At 54.9% G+C, this 17434-nt stretch overlaps 1 protein-coding gene across 6 annotated transcripts; it reads right to left on the bottom strand.

Annotated features, from left to right (window-relative positions):
* Window positions 1-430: 430 nt before the first annotated feature.
* On the bottom strand, window positions 431-14169 carry Sh3bp1 (SH3 domain binding protein 1). Of its 6 annotated transcripts, none has more exons than XM_021654017.2 (18): window positions 13920-14169; window positions 12723-12765; window positions 12438-12542; window positions 11305-11381; window positions 10976-11087; window positions 10804-10880; window positions 10282-10426; window positions 9647-9715; window positions 9393-9483; window positions 8720-8865; window positions 7823-7934; window positions 7386-7467; window positions 7223-7303; window positions 5368-5484; window positions 4314-4411; window positions 3869-4016; window positions 2315-2404; window positions 431-552 (listed from the first exon to the last, which is right to left on the bottom strand). In XM_021654017.2, the coding sequence occupies exons 1-18, from the start codon at window positions 13976-13978 to the stop codon at window positions 465-467; spliced, it is 1740 nt and encodes a 579-aa protein (XP_021509692.1). In that variant the 5' UTR covers window positions 13979-14169; the 3' UTR covers window positions 431-464. The 6 variants fall into 6 exon arrangements, with proteins under 6 accessions (XP_021509692.1, XP_021509687.1, XP_060245060.1 ...); XM_021654012.2 differs by having other exon boundaries at window positions 431-1155; window positions 2313-2404; window positions 13920-14158; XM_060389077.1 differs by lacking the exon at window positions 13920-14169 and adding an exon at window positions 13728-13857 and having other exon boundaries at window positions 431-1155; window positions 2313-2404.
* Between the last annotated feature and the right edge of the window lie 3265 nt (window positions 14170-17434).

Below are 17434 nucleotides of genomic sequence, written 5' to 3' on the forward strand. Positions count from 1 at the left end.
TTCTGTCACTTCTGACTGCCCAGTCCCAAAAGTTCCTCAGGTGTACAGCTGAATGGGCTGTTCGCCAGGGTGAGCTCTTTGTCTTCAGAACACATAGGGAGGAACTGCTAGACTGTCCCAGAGGAGGAAGCCATGGTCCTGAGACAATGAGCAAATCGCCCTGGGTGGGGGAAAGAACCCAGACTTCAGAGCTAATTTCCCTTACTTCATCTCACGCCCAGGCTTTGCAGGCCATCGCCTGTGCAGTCCCTTCTCCCTGGCCTCAGTAACTTCACCTGCAGATGGCGCTATTTCTTTGAAGAGAAACTATCAGGTAAGACCCATTCTCAGATAAGCAGCTCTGAGAAAGCGCCAAGCACAGGGCTCTTCAAACCAGGAAGGAGGCAGACTCTGTATCTCCAGGAGAGAAAGCTTTCATTTGGCCAGTTGCTCCAGTTTTGTTAAAAATAATTTATTTACGAGCCTTACAAAAATACATTGGCAAGAGAAAAATAAATGTCCTGTAGGAACAGGCAGGTCCGTCCTTCCATCTGGTAGCTCCCTTGAGACCGTGCCAGAGAGTGGGGAGTCAGGGGGGAGGCCCCAAGCGCAAAGTGAAAAGAGGAATAGGTCAGAAAGTAGAGGGATGGCCTGAGCCCTCCTGGCCATGGGGGCTGACCCAGCAGGCACCTAGGCACAGGGCAAGGGCTGTCTTGGGAGGGCAAGGAAGGGAAGGAGAGAGGGGACACTGAGGTCTTGTCAGGCAGGAGGGGCCTGCTCAATCTGTCTCTGAGGCAAGACCCCTGGGCCGGGGCTGGGGTGGCAGAGCTGGGGGGCTGGGATGGCCACCTATAGCCTCAGAGCTTCCTCCGTCCTCTGTAGCCGCTCCCTGGTCTATCTGAGCAGGCATGTTTGAAATGACTAGGCCAGGGGAGGCTGGGCTTGGGGAGGCTGGTAAACGCCGGCTCTGGCGCCGGGCAGGCTGCGGAGGAGCGGGAGGTAATGGCGGAGGCACAGTGGGGGCCCGGAGGCTGGTTCCCACCAGACGGCGTGGCAGAGCTTGAGGAGTGCCAGGGCTGCCAGAGCCAGGGGGCAAGGGTGGAGCTGGAGGGGATGAGCGTGCACTGGAGGGCTGGGGAGGTGGCATGGTAGGCCGGGCTGGTGCTGGGCGCTTGGCTGTGGAGAAAGTGAAACAGAGGAAAATTAGGGGTTCCAGTGTCTGGGCCTTTGTACATTCCTTCTGTATGTGTGTAAGGGGGGGTGTCTCTTTCTACAGTGGGTCCTCATCATTTACGTCTCTTCACTTCTCTGTGATCCTCAACATCTCAGCTTAAGTAGAGACCCAGGCCCCACCCCAGTTATGTGGTCACCTTTCCCAGTAAAACTGGCCTCAGAGGACTTGCCTTCTGAAACTGTCTTGTCCATTTTTATCTTGTGTCGCTCCCTAGAATATAAACCCTAAATGGCCGCTGGTTAGCACAGTCGGGGCATCAAATGGGCATCAATCACATCTACTGAGTATATAAATGCGGCCTGGCCCCGTTGATACATGGGTCCTGCCTTCGTCTTAGAAGCCCCAGCTCCTCAGGCAAGCTCCAGCCTCGTGAGGCAGCTGGAGAAGGTGGGGACTAGCTGGAGCTGAGGTCAGAATTCCCTGGCTTGGTGGACTGGGGTGTCTGGGGCGGCTGATTTGCATCCTGGGGCCTCTTTCCTCACTGGTAAGATGGGGGGGTCGACACCCCAACCTCTCACAGCTGCTGGGGCCAGCTTGGGTGACTCTGGCAGTGCCGCATCTTTCGGGCATGTGGCCAGCAACTTCTGCTGCTCTTCTAGCTACACATGATGCACCCAGCTTAGTAAACCCTGGGGAGGGCAGGGACTCTCCAGTGATCCAGTTCCCACGTGGACCCTTGGCCTCTTACGTATTCATTCTGGGCCAGAATGACATATTCGTGTGCCAGGGGACGTCAGGAGCCTCCAGGCTCCTCCCAAACCCCTCTCTTCCCTCTACCTTTAAATATACTTTTGGCCCTGTCCTTTCTAGTCCTTGGGCTTCTGGACCACACTTACACCGACTTCCTTTCCCTGGCACTTTCTGTGTGCCAGAACCCTGCACAGCCCCCGAGGTACCAGCTCACGAAGCTCTCCAAGGTCAGGGCAGTTACAGCTCTACTGCAGAGGAAGGAGCTGAGGCTCAGCCAGGCAGCATCAACTACCCAAGGACTAAGAGCTGGAATCTGGGTCCTGAGTGCTAGGCAGCAAACCTGGAAAAGGATTTCCAGGAGGAAAAGGATTTCCCACTGTCCATCTCTTCTACCTCATAGCCAACTTACTCCTCCGAGTCATGTCCTCTGCTGAGGCAGCTGTCTCCACGGGACTCCTGCTGACCTTGGGGGATGCTGGTTTGGGCAGTTCAGACTCTGTCCTGTCAAGGGAAGGAGAGGGGCAACAGTCAAGCTTGACCATCTCCTGGAAATCTAGAATCCCACGTGACTCCAGACGGCTGGGTGGAAGGACTTGTCCCCCAGCTGCCTGTGGCTATGTCAAGAATTTGTCCTCGGTCTCAGTCCCTCTAGTAGGTACTTCTGGTACTGATGGGGTTCGTGTCTCTTAAGCCCATCCTAGTTAATTTTAATTGTCAACCTGATACAACCATAATCACATGGGAAGAGGGAGTCTCAGCTGAGGGAATTGCCCACATCGGACTGGCCTGTGGCCACGTCGGTGGGAAATTGTCTTGACTGCTGGTTGATGTGGGAGGGAGCAGCTCACTGTGGGCCCGTGCTGTCCCTGGACAGTGCTCCTGAGTTGCATAAGAAAGCTGGCTGAGTACCAGCCAGGGCACAGAAGGCAGTAAGCAGTGACCTCCAGAGCTCCTGGCCTCTGTTCCTGCTTGAGACCCTGCCTCTGTAACAGACAACTAACTACCTGGTAGTGTAAGCCAAATAAACCCTTCCCCTCGCAAGTTTCTTTGGTCATGCTGTTTTTCCAAGCAACAGAGAGCAAACTAGCAAAAAAAACCCAGGGCTGTGGTATAATCCGTGGAAGAGTCCACAGGGCCAGAGTGGGAGGGGAAGCAAGCCTTTGGCTTTCCAGAGGATTAGTTTTCTTTGTTTTTGAGACTGTCTGGTGTAGCCTAGGCTGGCCTTGAACTATCCACGTAGGCAAAGATGGTCCTGAACTCCTGGTCCTTCTGCCTCCACCTCTCCAGTGCTGATTAAGTACCCCCATGCCCACTGTATGCAGTGCTGGGGCTTGAACCCAGCCCTCCTGCACGCTAGGCAAGTACTCTACCCATCAAGCCGCCCCCTCAGACCTCCCTGTACTCTTTAGGGGATGCTCTGCCAACAGAAGTCAGAGAGTGTGTGAGCAACAGCTGAAAGAGCCTGGCTTCCTAAAGGTCGGTTTGGCCCTCTCCCCAGGGAGGCCTGCCTCTCCTACCCGACTGCCCCAGTCGCCACACTGCCTGTAAACCACCTCACCCTCCTGAGCGCGCACCCAGCCTGACTTCACAGGAATGCAGATGGACACGTCCACTCTCCCTGCCCCAAGGCATGGGCTGTGCCATACGCCTGCCTCATCTGAGGGAGTCCATGGCCACGGTTCTGTGTCTAGAGCCCTTCCAGACCCACAGGATCAGAGCCAGGAAAGTTATAAATCCCAACCCTCCCCTCCCAACTCCCTAGGTTCCCAGGGCGTGAACAATGCCCGGCATAGTAGGTGCTGTAGAAGGGCACATGTTCAAGGTGAGAATGGGCTCCTTCCACCTACTCCAACCCGGAGGACCAGATCTACATGACAAATACCACAAACTACATTCCTACATCCTCAGGGACAGACTAATGCCTCTGTGGCCGGTAGCAGTCCATTCATGTGGCTTGGCCCTTACCTTTCTTTCACAGGCACCGAGGCTGGGGCTGGGGTGGCAGCTGGCGTAGGCACAGCAGCAGGTGGCAATTCCTCTGAGGCCCGTTGGCTACTAACCTTCTCCTGGGGGGCCAGGCCTGAGAAGATGCCTGATACACTGAAGTTGATTTCTAGAGGCGGAATGAACAGGTGCCAAGTTGAGAGCCTTCACCAGCTACACTTCGCCAGGGCTACACTCTTTCCCTGAAAACTATGGGACCACTCTTTGCCTTCGCCTTCCTGCTCCCACGGGTCAGGCAGCACTGTTCCCACGTCAGGGATGAGAAACTGAGCCCCAGTGGCAGGGTGGGGTGGGGAACAGCTTCCTCTAAGCTATACAGAGAGTTCGTGGGGCAATCAGGGACTAGGGAGGAGTCCAGGAACTGGGTGGGAGGTGACTAGAAATGATACAAAGTAAAGGACATCACCTCCAGGGAAGAGGATGTCTGCATTCTGTATCAGCGCCTCGACCACACCCACCACCTGAATGGAGGACACAGAGGCCGCATCCAGTTGGGCCTGGTCCCTGGCACAAAAGAGAACAAGAGTTTTAGTGACCCCAACCTTGTGTGACTTTGCTTGTGCGGTGGATGGCAGATGTATAGCTCACATCCCCCATCCGCCACTCCTTCAGCTGTGACAGACATCACTAATGAATTCTGGGCACTTTCCCCACTGTTCTTGGATGGATCGTCCCCACCAAGCAACTACAATTCAGCACTCGGGACAAAACCTTGTCATCCACCTGTGGCCTGGAAAGTAATGATGAGTCTCAGGTATCACTGCAACCTTATGGTTTGTGAAGCATCTCCCATCTAATTCCTTCAGCACCTTCCCCCTCTCACACACACTTAGAATTTGCATAATCTCTCCCCAGCTCCCCAGTTGACAGGAAGTGAAAAGCTAGAGAGCGACTCTCCAAGGCCATGTCTGGAAAGTTGGGAGTGTTGTGGATATAAACATGTTTTTGTTTGGGTCCCAGGTGTGGGATGTGGGACTGATTCAGACGGTCCACAGCAGCAGACTATTTACTTTGTGCGGGCTCTGAGAGGAGCGCTTTGCCAGCTGCAGGTAGTTTAAATCTGAGGACTTGGGAGAGAATAAATACCAGAGCCCACAGCGTGTGGACGCTCTGAGAAAGAAGGCTGCTCCTGGTTGCTGTTGTGAGACAAGAAGTTGGAGATCTCCTGAAATGAGGATGGGACTGGCTCTAAGGGACCCGACGACCCTAAGCAGCAGGAAGCAGCTAAGAGAACTGCACCTCCTCTCCCACTAACCCTTTCTCTCTCCTACCCAGTGTTGGGGTGTTGGAAAGGATTAGGGGGAGTAGGGACACCCAAAGGTGCCCCATCACCACCTTTACCCTCAGGCTGCCCCTCACAGCAGCTGCAGGACTGTTCGCAGGGACAGAGAACCGATGCCTGGGGAAATCGGCAGCCAGGGACCAGCTGGGGACAGGCTCTTTGTCCTGGTGCTGCTCACCCTTCTTTCTCCGGAGGCCACAGCAGGTTGGGCCCCAAGACAATGGCGATGTTGCTCGGTGTCATCTTGTTCACTTCCTGTTCCTCTGCCAGCAGTGCCAGGAACTTCATCAGGTATCTGGATGGGTGGGAGAGGGTCACGGAATGCTCGCTGGTGCCCTTAAAGGCCCGAGAACTTCCCTACCCTAGGGTTCCAGAGGGGAACAGATACCACAGGGCATGGTTACGCTTTTACTAGCTAAGTTCCCTGATTTATTTACTAGGTGCCCAGAGTATATAAGGAGAGCTAAGCCAAGAATCTTCTGTCTGCCAAAGGCAGTGCGGACGCTCTCCAGTGCTAACCCTGAACTGCCTGCCCAGGGCCACGGAGTGGCATGGGGTGGAGTTTGCAGCCAGGCAATATGGTTTCACAGGTTCAAGAGGATTTTCTGTTTGCTTTTGGACAAAGTCTCATAACCCAGCTTGGCCTCAAACTCTACATAGCATGAAGCTCTGATCTTCAAGCCTCTGTGACTGCAAACCCAGATGCACCAACACCTCCAGCTCATGGCATGCTGAGGATCAAGCCCAGGGCTTCGTATGTTGTGTTGGGGTGATCTTTTTATGCACTGGGTAAAGATGGTCTTTGTATTTCTGTCCCTGCAGAGAGCCGAGTACAGGGCGGACTTTGTCTCTGTTTTGTAAATATACATTTTCCTCACCTGTTTGGTTTAATAAAGAGCTGGATGGCGGGTGCAGTGGTGCACGCCTTTAATCCCAGCACTGGGGGAGGCAGAGGCAGGCTGGTCTATAGAGCGAGTCCAGGACAGCCAAGGCTACACAGAGAAACCCTGTCTCGAAAAAACAAAAACAAAAATAAAAATGAAATAAAATAAAATGCTGAATGGCCAACAGCAATGGCAGGAAAGAGAAGTAGGACTTTTCCTAGAGATGGGAACTCTGGGAAGGAATCTGAGGCAGAAAAGAGGAAGAAACAGGTGCTGGTACTGAGGACAGGTCACAAGCCACGTGGCAGAACATAAATGAACGTAAATGGGCTTAACTTACAATAACAGCTAGTTGGAAACAAGCTTAAGCTATGGACGAGCATTAATAATTGACAAAAGTCTCTGTATGGGGGCTGGAGGGAGAGATGGCTCAGAGGTTAAGAGCCATGGCTGTTCTGCCAGAGGTCCTGGGATCAATTCCCAGCAACCACGTGGTGGCTCACGACAATCTATAATGAGATCTGGCGCCCTCTTCTGGTGTGGAGATGTACACATTGTTAACATAAGTAAATAAATAAATCTTAAAAAAAAAAAAAGTCTCTGTGTCATTATTCAGGAGTTGGCTCCCTAAATGAAGTCCTGTTTTATTAGCACATGCTAGGTATACTAGGTAAGGACTCCGAATCCCAGCCTGATTTTTCCTTTTTCTTCTGGTTTTTCTTCCAAGACAGGGTTTCTCTGTGTAGCCCTGGCTGTCCTAAAACTTGCTCTATAGACCAGGCTGGCCTTGAACTCATGAAGATCCACCTGTCTCTGACTCCTGAGTGCTGGGATTAAAGTCGAGTACTGCTGCCGCCACCACCAACCCAGCTGTGCTTTTTCTTTCCTTAAGGAAAGGTCTCACTCTGTAGCCTAGGCCGGCCTCAAATTCAGCCTCCCGTGTCAGCCTTCCTTGTGCTATGCTGGCATTACGGGCATGAGCCACTCACTGCCCCTGACTGGGTTAGTCCATTCTGGTATCTGGTCTAGTGTAAAAGACAGGAACAGGACGTCATAGCTGAGGTTCTGTGTCCAGGCACAGCACAGGCTAGAGTCAGACCCAAAGCTCTGTGGGGGTGTCAGGGTGTGTATGTATGGGCCAGGGCTCACCTGAGATTGTTGAAGTTCTCTTGGGGTAGGCGGCTACAAACGTCATGTAGGGCCTCCAGGCGGGCCCCGGGCTCCTTCAGGCTGAGGAGAGAGAGCCACTAATGAACCAGCCCAGGGCCACATTTTCAGAGATTTCGCCTCCCCACTTGGCCCACCTCCTCACCTGGCTGCTTTCATCCAGTCGTCATAGAGTTCAGAGGTCATCAGGGGCTCTGGCAGCTCCCGGAGATACGACTTGAGGGCACCTGAAACAAGGCAGGGGAAGGCCTAAGGCGGCCTCCCGAATCTGACCTCTACATGCCCATGGACCCGGCTCTCTCTACTTGGAGGGAACCCCCGCCCTGTGCTCATACTAACATGCCTAAGTATGATCGTTTTTTTTGGGTCACAGCCCCTTTTAACACAGTACTTGGCAGTCTTGTCCTCATAACAAAACATATCAAAACAGATTTCAGAGGGTTCATCAGAGATCTGCATTAGGAACTCCTAAGGGCCCCAAGCTCTCTCTCTAGCAGCATTAAAGCCAAACCCTGACAGTTTTACCTTAGACGGCTCTGCCCCATTCCCACCTACTGCTTGAGCTCCTAGTGGACCAGGTACCTGCCACAGCATGGGGGTCTGAGCAGAATTCCTCTAGGCTGTGGGGATCTGAGGCCATTGTCTGCTTGAGGCGCTTCAGCACTGAGGCTCCAGCAGCCAGACGGAAGAGGCCCTAGGGTGCAAGAAGGAACATCTCATGGATCACAGAGGGCAGGGCAAGGCAGGGCAGGCTGCTGGGCTGCAGTATCCCTGCTGGCCTGGTGGTCAGTGATCATTACGGTGTCTATGGACCCTCCCAACTCTCAAGGTCTGGAATTCTTTTTTTGTTTGTTTTTGAGACAGGGTTTCTCTGTGTAGCCTTGGCTGTCCTGGACTCACTTTGTACACCAGGCTGGCCTCAAAACTTACATAGATCTGCCTGCCTCTGCCTCCCAGATTGCTGGGATTACAGGTGCACACCACTAAGCCTGGCTAAGGTCTGGAATTCTGAGCTGGGAAGTGTGTGGGCCAGGAGAATGGTGAGGAACAGCAGTCTTGTTAGGGGTGGAGGGTAAAGGCTGGCTCAGTATGGTTGGTAAGGAGCCTACAAGCCACTCAAGGTGAGGTAATTTTCCACCTAAGGGCCAGTGTGGGAAAGGAGTGGACCGAGGACCCCTGGTTCCTCATATGACTGTCTCTCCTCTTGCCACAGCCCATGAGGAGGGGACCCCAACAACCTAGGGCCAGCAAACGGATGCTCGGAATCTGTAGTACAATAGGGATCCCCTCCCCCAACACCTAGGGCCAGGAAATGGATACTCAGACTCTGCAGTACAGATTCTCAAGCACCCGCTGTTCAGTGACTCAGAGTCAGTTCAACAACGAAAAGGTAGGCCTCCCTGAGAGGGGAATTGTGGGTGCCAGCATGGGGGCAGCTTGGGGCCCTGCCACTCCCACCCCCCGTGCCCCAGCTCCCACCTCCTCCTGCATGCCTTCTGACAACAGCAACAGGACACAGGCCTCGATGGGCAGGGCGATGTCACGACCTAGCTCTTGCAGGTGGGTTCTCAGGGACACCCCATATACCCTGGAGAAGGGGGCGGCCGTCATCAAGGGGGAGGGGTCTGTGGGAATGAGACACATCAGCAGCCTGGTTCTTCCTGCCCCAGGCAGTAGGGCCAGAGCAGACAGGGCCCATCCAGGAATCCACCTTCCACTCCCGTTTCGGTGGCACACACACAACCTTCTAGCCTACCTCCTCAATCTGCCCACCTCCACTGTGCTGCCTAGTCCAGATCCCAACCTTCTAGCAGGTCTCCTGGCTCCTGTCCTAGGACTTCTCCATCCTCCATAGCAGAAGAAAGCCGGCCCTCAAGAGACCTAATCCAAGCCTGGCGCGGATTAATCCAAGCTTGCCCTCTCCCAGCTCCCAAACTCATGCATGGCTCCCTACTGCCTTTCAGGAGAAGGAGGAGACTTTTGCTTTTATTTTTCAAGACAGGGTATCCTGGCTGTCCTGGAACGCTCTAATGTAGACCAGGCTGGCTTCGAACCCAGAGATCCTCCTGCCCTCCGCCTCCCAAGTGCAGGAGTTAAAGGTGTGCGCCGCCCGGAGCCGTGAGGTGTGAGACGGGCTCGTTCGTGTCCCCACCTGCTTGGCTGTGATTGTCCCTCAGCTCAGCTAGGGCTGTGTCGAGTGAGGTCAGTGACCTTCGATGGTAGTCAGCCTGAATCTCCAGGAGCTGTGGGGACAAGGGACACCCCCCCCAGGAGAAGTGAGGGAAGGAAACTTCCTCAGGGTCTCCAGAACAGACACCCATCATCCTCACGAGGGGGTACCCAGAGGGCCTTCTCCCTAGCATCCGCCCCGAGTTTCAGGTGGCTGGATCTGGACCACGAACTCACATGGATGAAATAGTTGGCGTATGAGTCCTCCTTGGTGGCAAAATGGTAGAGGTCGGCCAAGTACTCATCCTTGCGGGCAGAAGGGAGGAAACAGGTGAGGTGGAGGAATTGGGCAGGGAAGCTGACAACATACTGAAGCAAGGGTCTACAGTCGGGGTCAGCCCACAGGACCCCACTCAAATCCCTGAGGCTTTACAGCGTCCAGTGGGTCCTCAGATCCTAAACACAATGTGTTCTTATTGGCCATGCAATCATTCTTTCGTCCATTCTTCTTTTACTTCATGAACACCATTCATTCATTTACTCAGCAAACACCACTCTTCATTCATTCATTCACTTACCCAGCAAACACTCAAAAGTCAGTCATCATACAAATTCTATTCATTCATTCAGCAAACACCATTCATTCACTCAGTAAATATTAAAGAGTCCAGTAAACAACCACATCCCAGTTAGTGAACATGATAAGTACGTCAGAGATCCCGGGTAGTGACCCCTCCATAGACTCTGACCCCCTAACCGCCGGGATTTAAAACTCAGTGCTGCCTCAGCCAGTCGTGTCCCTTCTGTGCCTTTCAATTTTCCATTCTGTAAAATGGACACGACACCCACGCGGATGCCCCAAGGGACCTCACCTTGCACTGTTCCACCTTCTTCTTTAGCTCCTCCTCTTCTTCCTTCAGCGTCTCCACCTTGTTGGCAGTGGTGGTGTGGCCGTGACTGCTTGGGCCACCGCCCAATCCTTGACTGCTCCCTGAGTTCTTGGCTGCCTGGCTGAGCCTGGGGAGGGTCCCAAGGTGGGTAGTCACTGCCCCACTGCATGGCCAGAGCTAAGGGTCCCCTTCATACATGTAATCACACAGGATTCTAGGGTTTACAGAGGCAAAATAGAATTTCCTTGGGCTTCTTCCCTGACTAGGCCAAAGTGCTCCAGGGCTCCCTCTGCTGTTGTTCCTGGTGATCACAACGACTCAGCTCCAGAATGAGGAGTCCTAGAGCCATGTGGGATCTCACAGACTAGTGGTTTTCCTAGTTTTGGGGTCACCTGTAGCACAAGGGACACCCTCAAATTATATATGCCTTTACCACATGTGCTCCCAAAGAGCTGCATGGCCACAGTACCCAAATGGGCCCTGACGTAAGGCTCAGGTACTCACTTGCTTTTGAGGGTGTTCCAGTCGGACACCAGCTTCTGCAGGCTCTTCTTGTGCTTGAGGATGGCAGGCAGCTCCTCCTGAGGGCAGGCACACGGAGGGTTCAGGGGTCTGGAGGGCACAGGGGGAGCAGGAGACCAAGGCAGCTGGAGCCCGGGGAGGGGTGCAGGGTCACCTCGCTCAGCCTGCTGAGCGGCTGCAGGACATCCCTCTCCAGGGTCATCTCAAACTCGGCTAGGATTCGGGCCAGCTGGTTCTGGATGGCGCAGCTCATCTCCAAGGCCTTCCTGTGGACAGACAGCCCAATAGGCCAAGGCTCCCTTGGCCCCTCACCCTCCCACCAAGAAACACTTGAAGGTCCCTGCCTCTCCATTTCCTGATTTCCTGCCATGGACATTTCTCCCAGCTCCGTCATTTTGATGCAGACACCCTGGCTGATCTGATCCCCACCCTCATCGCTTCCTGACCCCCTCTGGTGAAGAGCCAGGCCCCATCCATGCTCACCCCATGCTGGAATCAGGATCCAGTTCCTTGAAGCTTTCAGCCATCGTGGTAGAAAGAGCCATGAGAGGAAGCTTTTTCTGAAGGAAGGGGAAGACAAGCGAGCCTGACTTTACCGGTCTCCTCCATTCAGCCTGAGCCCAGAGCACTGGAGCACCCACACCCCAGCAGAGGGAAAAGGCAACTCCACAGGTCCACAGTTACGGGTGAGAGTGGAAACTGAATGACGACGGGGGGGGGGGGGGCGCACCCCCAACCCACGCGGGAGTACATGCATTCATTTACCATCTCCTGCCTACCTGGGGTCCTTCCCCCGACCCCAGAAGTTACTGGACTGGACCAGGAGCGATCAATCTCAGGAAGACTAGGAAACTACTCCGCGAAGCTGGGGAACAGGAAGCTGTCCCATTGTCTTGACACCATTGCCAAGAGGAGAGCTGGCCTTGTGGCTAGGGGTTGGGGTGAGATGGCCCTAACTCCTTCCCTGAATCATAGCGCATGTGGTTAATCTGGTCACCCTCCAGCTCATGCTCTCCAAGGTTCCCTATTGCCTCACACCCAGGCTCTTCGAAGGGAGGGCAGCCACGCCTGATGCCCTCAGAGGGCAGAGGAGGGTGCCGGGGTCCCCTGGAGGAGGGTAGCTGTGAACCTGGTGGGCGGTGGGAACTGAACCCAGGTCTCTGCAAGAGCAAGTGCTTTGCTGAGCCAACCCTCCAGCTCGGGCACTCGAATCTTTAACCACCCCCTACTTCCACCAGGAGTTATAGAAAACACTACGTGTACAATCAGAGGGCCCACAGGGTCACTTTTGTCACTGTGTGATCTTGGGCTAGTAAATTTAGGTCTCGGTTTCCGGTTATGCCCAAGTGATTTGTACAGGGGACTGTTGTTGCCAGGTCTGCTGCCAGCAGTGGGGAGACAACGCATTAGCGGTCTTAGCAACAGTCTGGCAGGAATCAATAAATGGTGCCTGTTGGGGAAACACTGAGCATCCTCCATCCAGCTCCGCCCACCTAGCCCGCCTGGGGGCGTGCCTGCTGGGAGCAAACATCAGATGCAGCTGCCGTCCCAGAGGGCCTCACTCCGGGCCGCATCCTTCACTACCCAGGCCTCTCCTCCCTGAGACCCCCACTTACCACCCGCTTGTCCATGTCAGCCCCGCTCTGGCCCTGCAGACAGGCTTGCAGCCGTTTGTGAACATTGTGGGCTGCTCGCTTAGCGGGCTCCAACCGCTGCTCTACCTGGGAGGTACAGGGGAGCGACAGATCGTGAGGGGAACAAGATTCACTGTTCCCTTCCCTCCTGGGGCTCCCCTGGCCAGCAAGGAATGACTCAACCAGGCCCTTGACTGCTGTCCCCGCCTGCTAGCCCTGACAGCCTGCACGGGCCTGCCTCCCAGCCCAGCCCGCCCAGGCACGTACCTGCAGCAAGTCCTCACCCAAAAACTCTGCAGTCTCCGGGGTGCTGTGGGGTGAGGGGGGAAGGGGGACTTCTGCTGAGCCAGTTTGGGTTAGGAAACCCACAGCCCCCTCTACCCTCTACCCTGGGCCCCACTTGCTTCCAGGACCCACCAAGCCCGGGTGGGCAGCCTCCATCGTAGTTGGCGCGCATTCCACGGGTGGTAAGAGGATGCATGCCTGCTTCCTCCTCCACCCTGCACTGTGCCCTGGGAGGGTGGACCCATGACACCGAAAAGTCAGAAGGGAGCTACCCAGGGCCCAGCTTTTGGGACAACAGAGGAAAAGTTTCTCGTCTCCCCATCCCCCCAAATTGTTTGCCTGCCCCGGAAAGAGGAGGCCTACACTGGCCCCCAGAACGGGAAGTGTGGAAGCTGGTCTCCGGGGTGGCCAGGCCCACAGGCACACGACATTAGGCTGCAGCTGTGGGTGGGTCCCAGGGACGCCCAGGGACATGGGTTCAGAGCAAAGGTGGCCCGGCTTCCTAAGTACATGCAGGTGTTTGTGTCAGCAGGTCTGGATCAAGTTTCTGGATACTCTGGGCCCAAAGAATGGGGAACTCCCGGGTTGGGGAAGAGGGGTAGAGAGAAAAGCTCCGAGAAACTCCCCAAACTTCCGCTCCCATAGTTCTGAAGCTGGGGACCGAGGAGACCGGCGGGTGCCTCTACCTGAGCCTGAGGAAAGCAGAAGCAGGACCAAACGGCAAGAGGCCCCTGGGCTGGGGGAGGGGACGTACACCCAGCGCAGGGCAGGCCCCTCCTCCCCAGGCCAGAACACTGCCAGTCCCTTCCCCCAGGGTCTGGGGCCCCGGATCGCCTCGGTTCCTCCCCCACCCTGCAGTTAGAGAGGGCTAACTAACTGTTCCCATTGTTCAGAGGGGACAAACGAGGCTCCGGGCCGCGTCCTGGCCCAGGGTGCATTCTGCTCTCTGCACCCTCACCAACTAGGAATGGAGGTGCCTTTCCTCACCCGCGGCAAAAGCCAGCTATGCCTGTCGGTGCGACCACGGTGGCTTCAGACGCCAGGAAGCGAGGTCAGGGCTCTGGCATGCCAGAGGGCCGCTGCCCAGACGTCCTCGACCTCCCTGACCGGTTCCCCACTCTCCTGCGCCCGCTCAGGTCCTGCGGGGCGACAGCAGGGTTGAAAGGGGGTGACACTCACCGTCCCAAGCTGCCCGTGTAGGCCAGCTGTCGCATGCGGTGCAGCTGCCTCTTCATCATCTTGGGAACGGGCCGGGCGGGTAGCGAGGAGTCACCGTGGGGGTCGAGGCTGGCAGCCCCCGGCCCAGCCTGCTTCCCCGCGCGCTTCGCCCCGGATGGGTGGGCGGCGCTCTGGCTTCCTGGGCCGCCGCGCTCCTCTAGCTGGTGCTGGCGCTGGCGCTCTCCTCCCCCGCTCACGACTCCGCCCCCCGGCCCCCAGGTCACTCCTTTCTCCAAGTTTGGAGTCTAGCTTTCTCGCGGTTTCCGGACCCCAGCGACCCCCCGGCTGGTTGCCTGGCAAGTGTCGGTCTGTCTCTCTGCAGTCCACAGTTGAGTGCGGGCTCCTCCTTCCCCGCACCCTGCCCGGCGGCGGGTGGCGGGAAGCAGGTAAGCCGTTCCTGTCACCACCGGCCTGGGTATAAACAACCTTTGCTCCCTTAAAGGGAAAAGACGCTGCCTAGAAAGGACAGGCCTTCTCCCTTGGTTATCCCCCATGCCTGCTGCACCATTGGCTGGGAACTTGGGGTACTTGGAACCATCAGAGACCCTTGGATCAGTCCCCCAAAGTTCTACATTCACTGTGTATAGTGGCTTGGTGGGACAACTCTCCTGGACCAGTCCTCATGCCACCGGTAAACAAGAAACCCCGGCCTGCTCTTCAGCCTTAGAGTCCCTGTCCCTGTCCCCACTTGTCCTCAGTTTTAAAGCTCTTTCTATTCCTCCTAGTCAATGTCCCCGGTCCCTGCCCTTCCTTCTTGTCAGGCAGTGATACTACAAGTGCTGCTCTTAATCCCCGAACCCAATAGAAGTTTTCTCTTTGGAACACTTGGCTGGGTATATAGTAGGTGCTCATAACTGCTAGTTACTATAGGGCAAGAGAGGCCGTGGGCCTCAGTAAGCTGACTCCAGTGTGCATCCTTCAGCTTTTAGGAGGGGGGAGGAGATGCTACAGGAAACCCCGAGCACCAGTTCAAAGCCACACTACTTGAGTGCCTACTGTGTGTAGACAGACAACCAGCTTCCTTCTCAAAGGTATCCCCTTTGCTCCAGACATACCCAGCACAGGCCTAGCACCTAGTGGGCACTCACTGGGAGCAAGCAGCCGCTTTACTCAATCCAGAAGTCCTACTGATTCCGCATCCCCACCTCCCACCCCCACTGGAATCCCAGCTCCTCCGTGGGCTGTGGATGGGGAGATGAGATGGCAGGCCAGGTTCCTTCCGTACCCCTCTTTTCCTAACAGGAAGGCTGCTGGCCTGTGTTTGCACAACAGGGGACAAGATTCTAGGGAAGGACCATCCTTGGGGTGCATCCTTGGAAACACTAGGGTAGACCTGGCCTCCTAATGTGTGAGGCATGCGATGCCTTCCTTCTTTTTGGTCCTGACCCTTTTCTTTCCCACCATCAGGTCCTACCCAGAACATTCTTGTGTGTCTGTTTACCGTGGCTTGGCGGTGTGTACCGCTCTGCTAGGTGAGCCTTAGGAAGCTAAAGATTCCCAAGCCTGCAGGCAAATTGCTCCAGGTGTCACCTTCTTGCCTCCAGGGAAGTCTCTGATCTCCGTGGTGCCTCAGCCTTCATGTCCAGGGCTTGCGGGCTGTCAGGTTGCTTGGCTGGTCTGGAAGCTCCTGAGGGCAAGCCTTGCTTATACTCTATGCCTCCTAGGCCTAGTCCTGAGTCTAGCCTGGGGAGGGAGACAGCTCCCTGGGCTGAACTAGCAAGTTCGTTGTTTTTTAAAGAAATGACCAGAGCGTGTGTTACCAAGCCGCCCAAGCTGTTGCCCAGCCCCCTGTCCCCAGCTCTAGCTTTCTGTTCAGCCAGACCTGGAGACCTTCTGGATCTGACCAGATAGGGCTGCTGTGCTTCTTGGGTGGGTGACCTCGATGTTGAGTCATTAAAGGCTGGAAGCTCCGAAGGTTGGCTCACAGGCTGTTCCTTCAAAGGATGTCGTAATCAGAAGTTTTGATTGGTAAATGCTGGGATCACTGCTGGGTTGGGCTCTCTCTAGTGGGAATTTTGGTCTTGTACTAGAAATGTGTTTTTTGGTCTTTTTTAGCATGGTTTGGTGTTTCGAGACAGGGTTTCTCTCTGTGTAGCCTTGGCTGTCCTGGACTCGCTTTGTAGACCAGGCTGCCCTCGAACTCACAGAGCTCTGCCTGCCTCTGCCTCCCCAGGCTCTGGGATTGCAGGTGCCTGCCACTGTCCTGTACTAGAGATTGAACCCAGGGCTTTGTGTATGCTTGGCAAGTGCTCTGCCACGGAGTCCCAGCCCCAACTCTCTTTGTACTTTTCTTCAAAAATTTAAAATTTAAATTTGATGTGTACAGATGTTTTGCCTGCATACTGTGAGGGTACAGTGCCTGTGGAGGCCAGAAGGGTGTCGGATTCCCTGGAACCAGAGCAACAGATTGTGAGCTACCATGTGGGTGTTGGGAATCAAATCTGGTTCCCTAGAAGAGCAGCCTTAACCTCTGAGCCAGCTCCCCAGTTCCCTTAGTCACAATTTGTATTTAGTGTGTGCGTGCGTGTAAACATCACAGCTCTCATGGGGAGTTCAGAGGACAATTTGTGGGAATCAGTTCTCTCCTTCTACCATATTGGTCCCAGCAATCAAACTCGGGTCCTCATGGACACTTTTATCCCCTGAGCTGTTTTGCCAGCCTTTTTTTTGGGGAGGGGGGGGCGGGAGGAAGGTCTTGCCAAGTTGCCCAGCCAGTCTCGAACGTCCAATGTTCTTGCCTCTTCAGTAGCAGTTATTACAGGCATATGCTGCCCCGAACCACTCAAAGGATCATAGACTTTGACTTTAGAATGGCACAGAAGTACCTCAGAGGTCACCAGTCAGCCCCTCCCTGATCCCTTCCCCAAACTATGGGCCTGTTGACCGGCTGGATGCCATCTTACCTAGCTCATAGCTGAGCCCTCTCTCAGCACTGTGGTGTCATGATTGACCTGGATTAGATCAGATCTGTGATTACTTGCATCCCCAAAGAACAGCCATGGGATTTGGGTGGAATGTTTCTCACCGGCACACTAACTCAATGACTTTGGATAAGACAGCTCCATGTTCAGCCACAACAGAGTTTAATGGGATTAGAGGAATTGGCATGTAAAATTCTCAGAAAAGTGCCTGGCACTGTCTGCTGTTACAGTCCTTATTCAGTCACCAAAAGTCAGGAGTGAGGAGAGCCTTGATCACGCCTGCCTTGGTTGCCCTTGAAATGTGTCTGGCTGCTTTAGGATAGTAGAATTTACTGGCGTGTCCTGTAGCTCAGATTATCTTTGCCCCCATTTGGCAAATGTGCACACTCAGCTGGCTGGCTGTGTAATAGAGGCCAGGTCAAAAGGTAGACCTAGGAGCCATTGCTGCTGGCTTTCTGCTGTGTACATGGCATTGCCTGGGAACCCCTTCATGGCTGGCCTTTGCTTTTGCCTTTGCTGTGGCCACTGAGGGGCTGACCAGCCTCCTCACAGATT

The sequence above is a fragment of the Meriones unguiculatus genome, chromosome 8 (assembly GCF_030254825.1).
Source record: "Meriones unguiculatus strain TT.TT164.6M chromosome 8, Bangor_MerUng_6.1, whole genome shotgun sequence".
Classification (NCBI taxonomy): Eukaryota; Metazoa; Chordata; class Mammalia; order Rodentia; family Muridae; genus Meriones; species Meriones unguiculatus.

Bases quoted from the DNA above. Each gene is read 5' to 3' on its own strand.
- Sh3bp1 (XM_021654011.2), bottom strand. From the start codon at position 12,985: ATGGGTCCACCCTCCCAGGGCACAGTGCAGGGTGGAGGAGGAAGCAGG. The intron at 11,382-12,437 runs GTAAGTGGGGGT...CCCTTCCTTCAG, and splicing joins CTGACATGGACAAGCGGGTG to AAAAAGCTTCCTCTCATGGC. The intron at 4,412-5,367 runs GTGAGCAGCACC...CTTTTGTGCCAG, and splicing joins TGGCCTCCGGAGAAAGAAGG to GGACCAGGCCCAACTGGATG.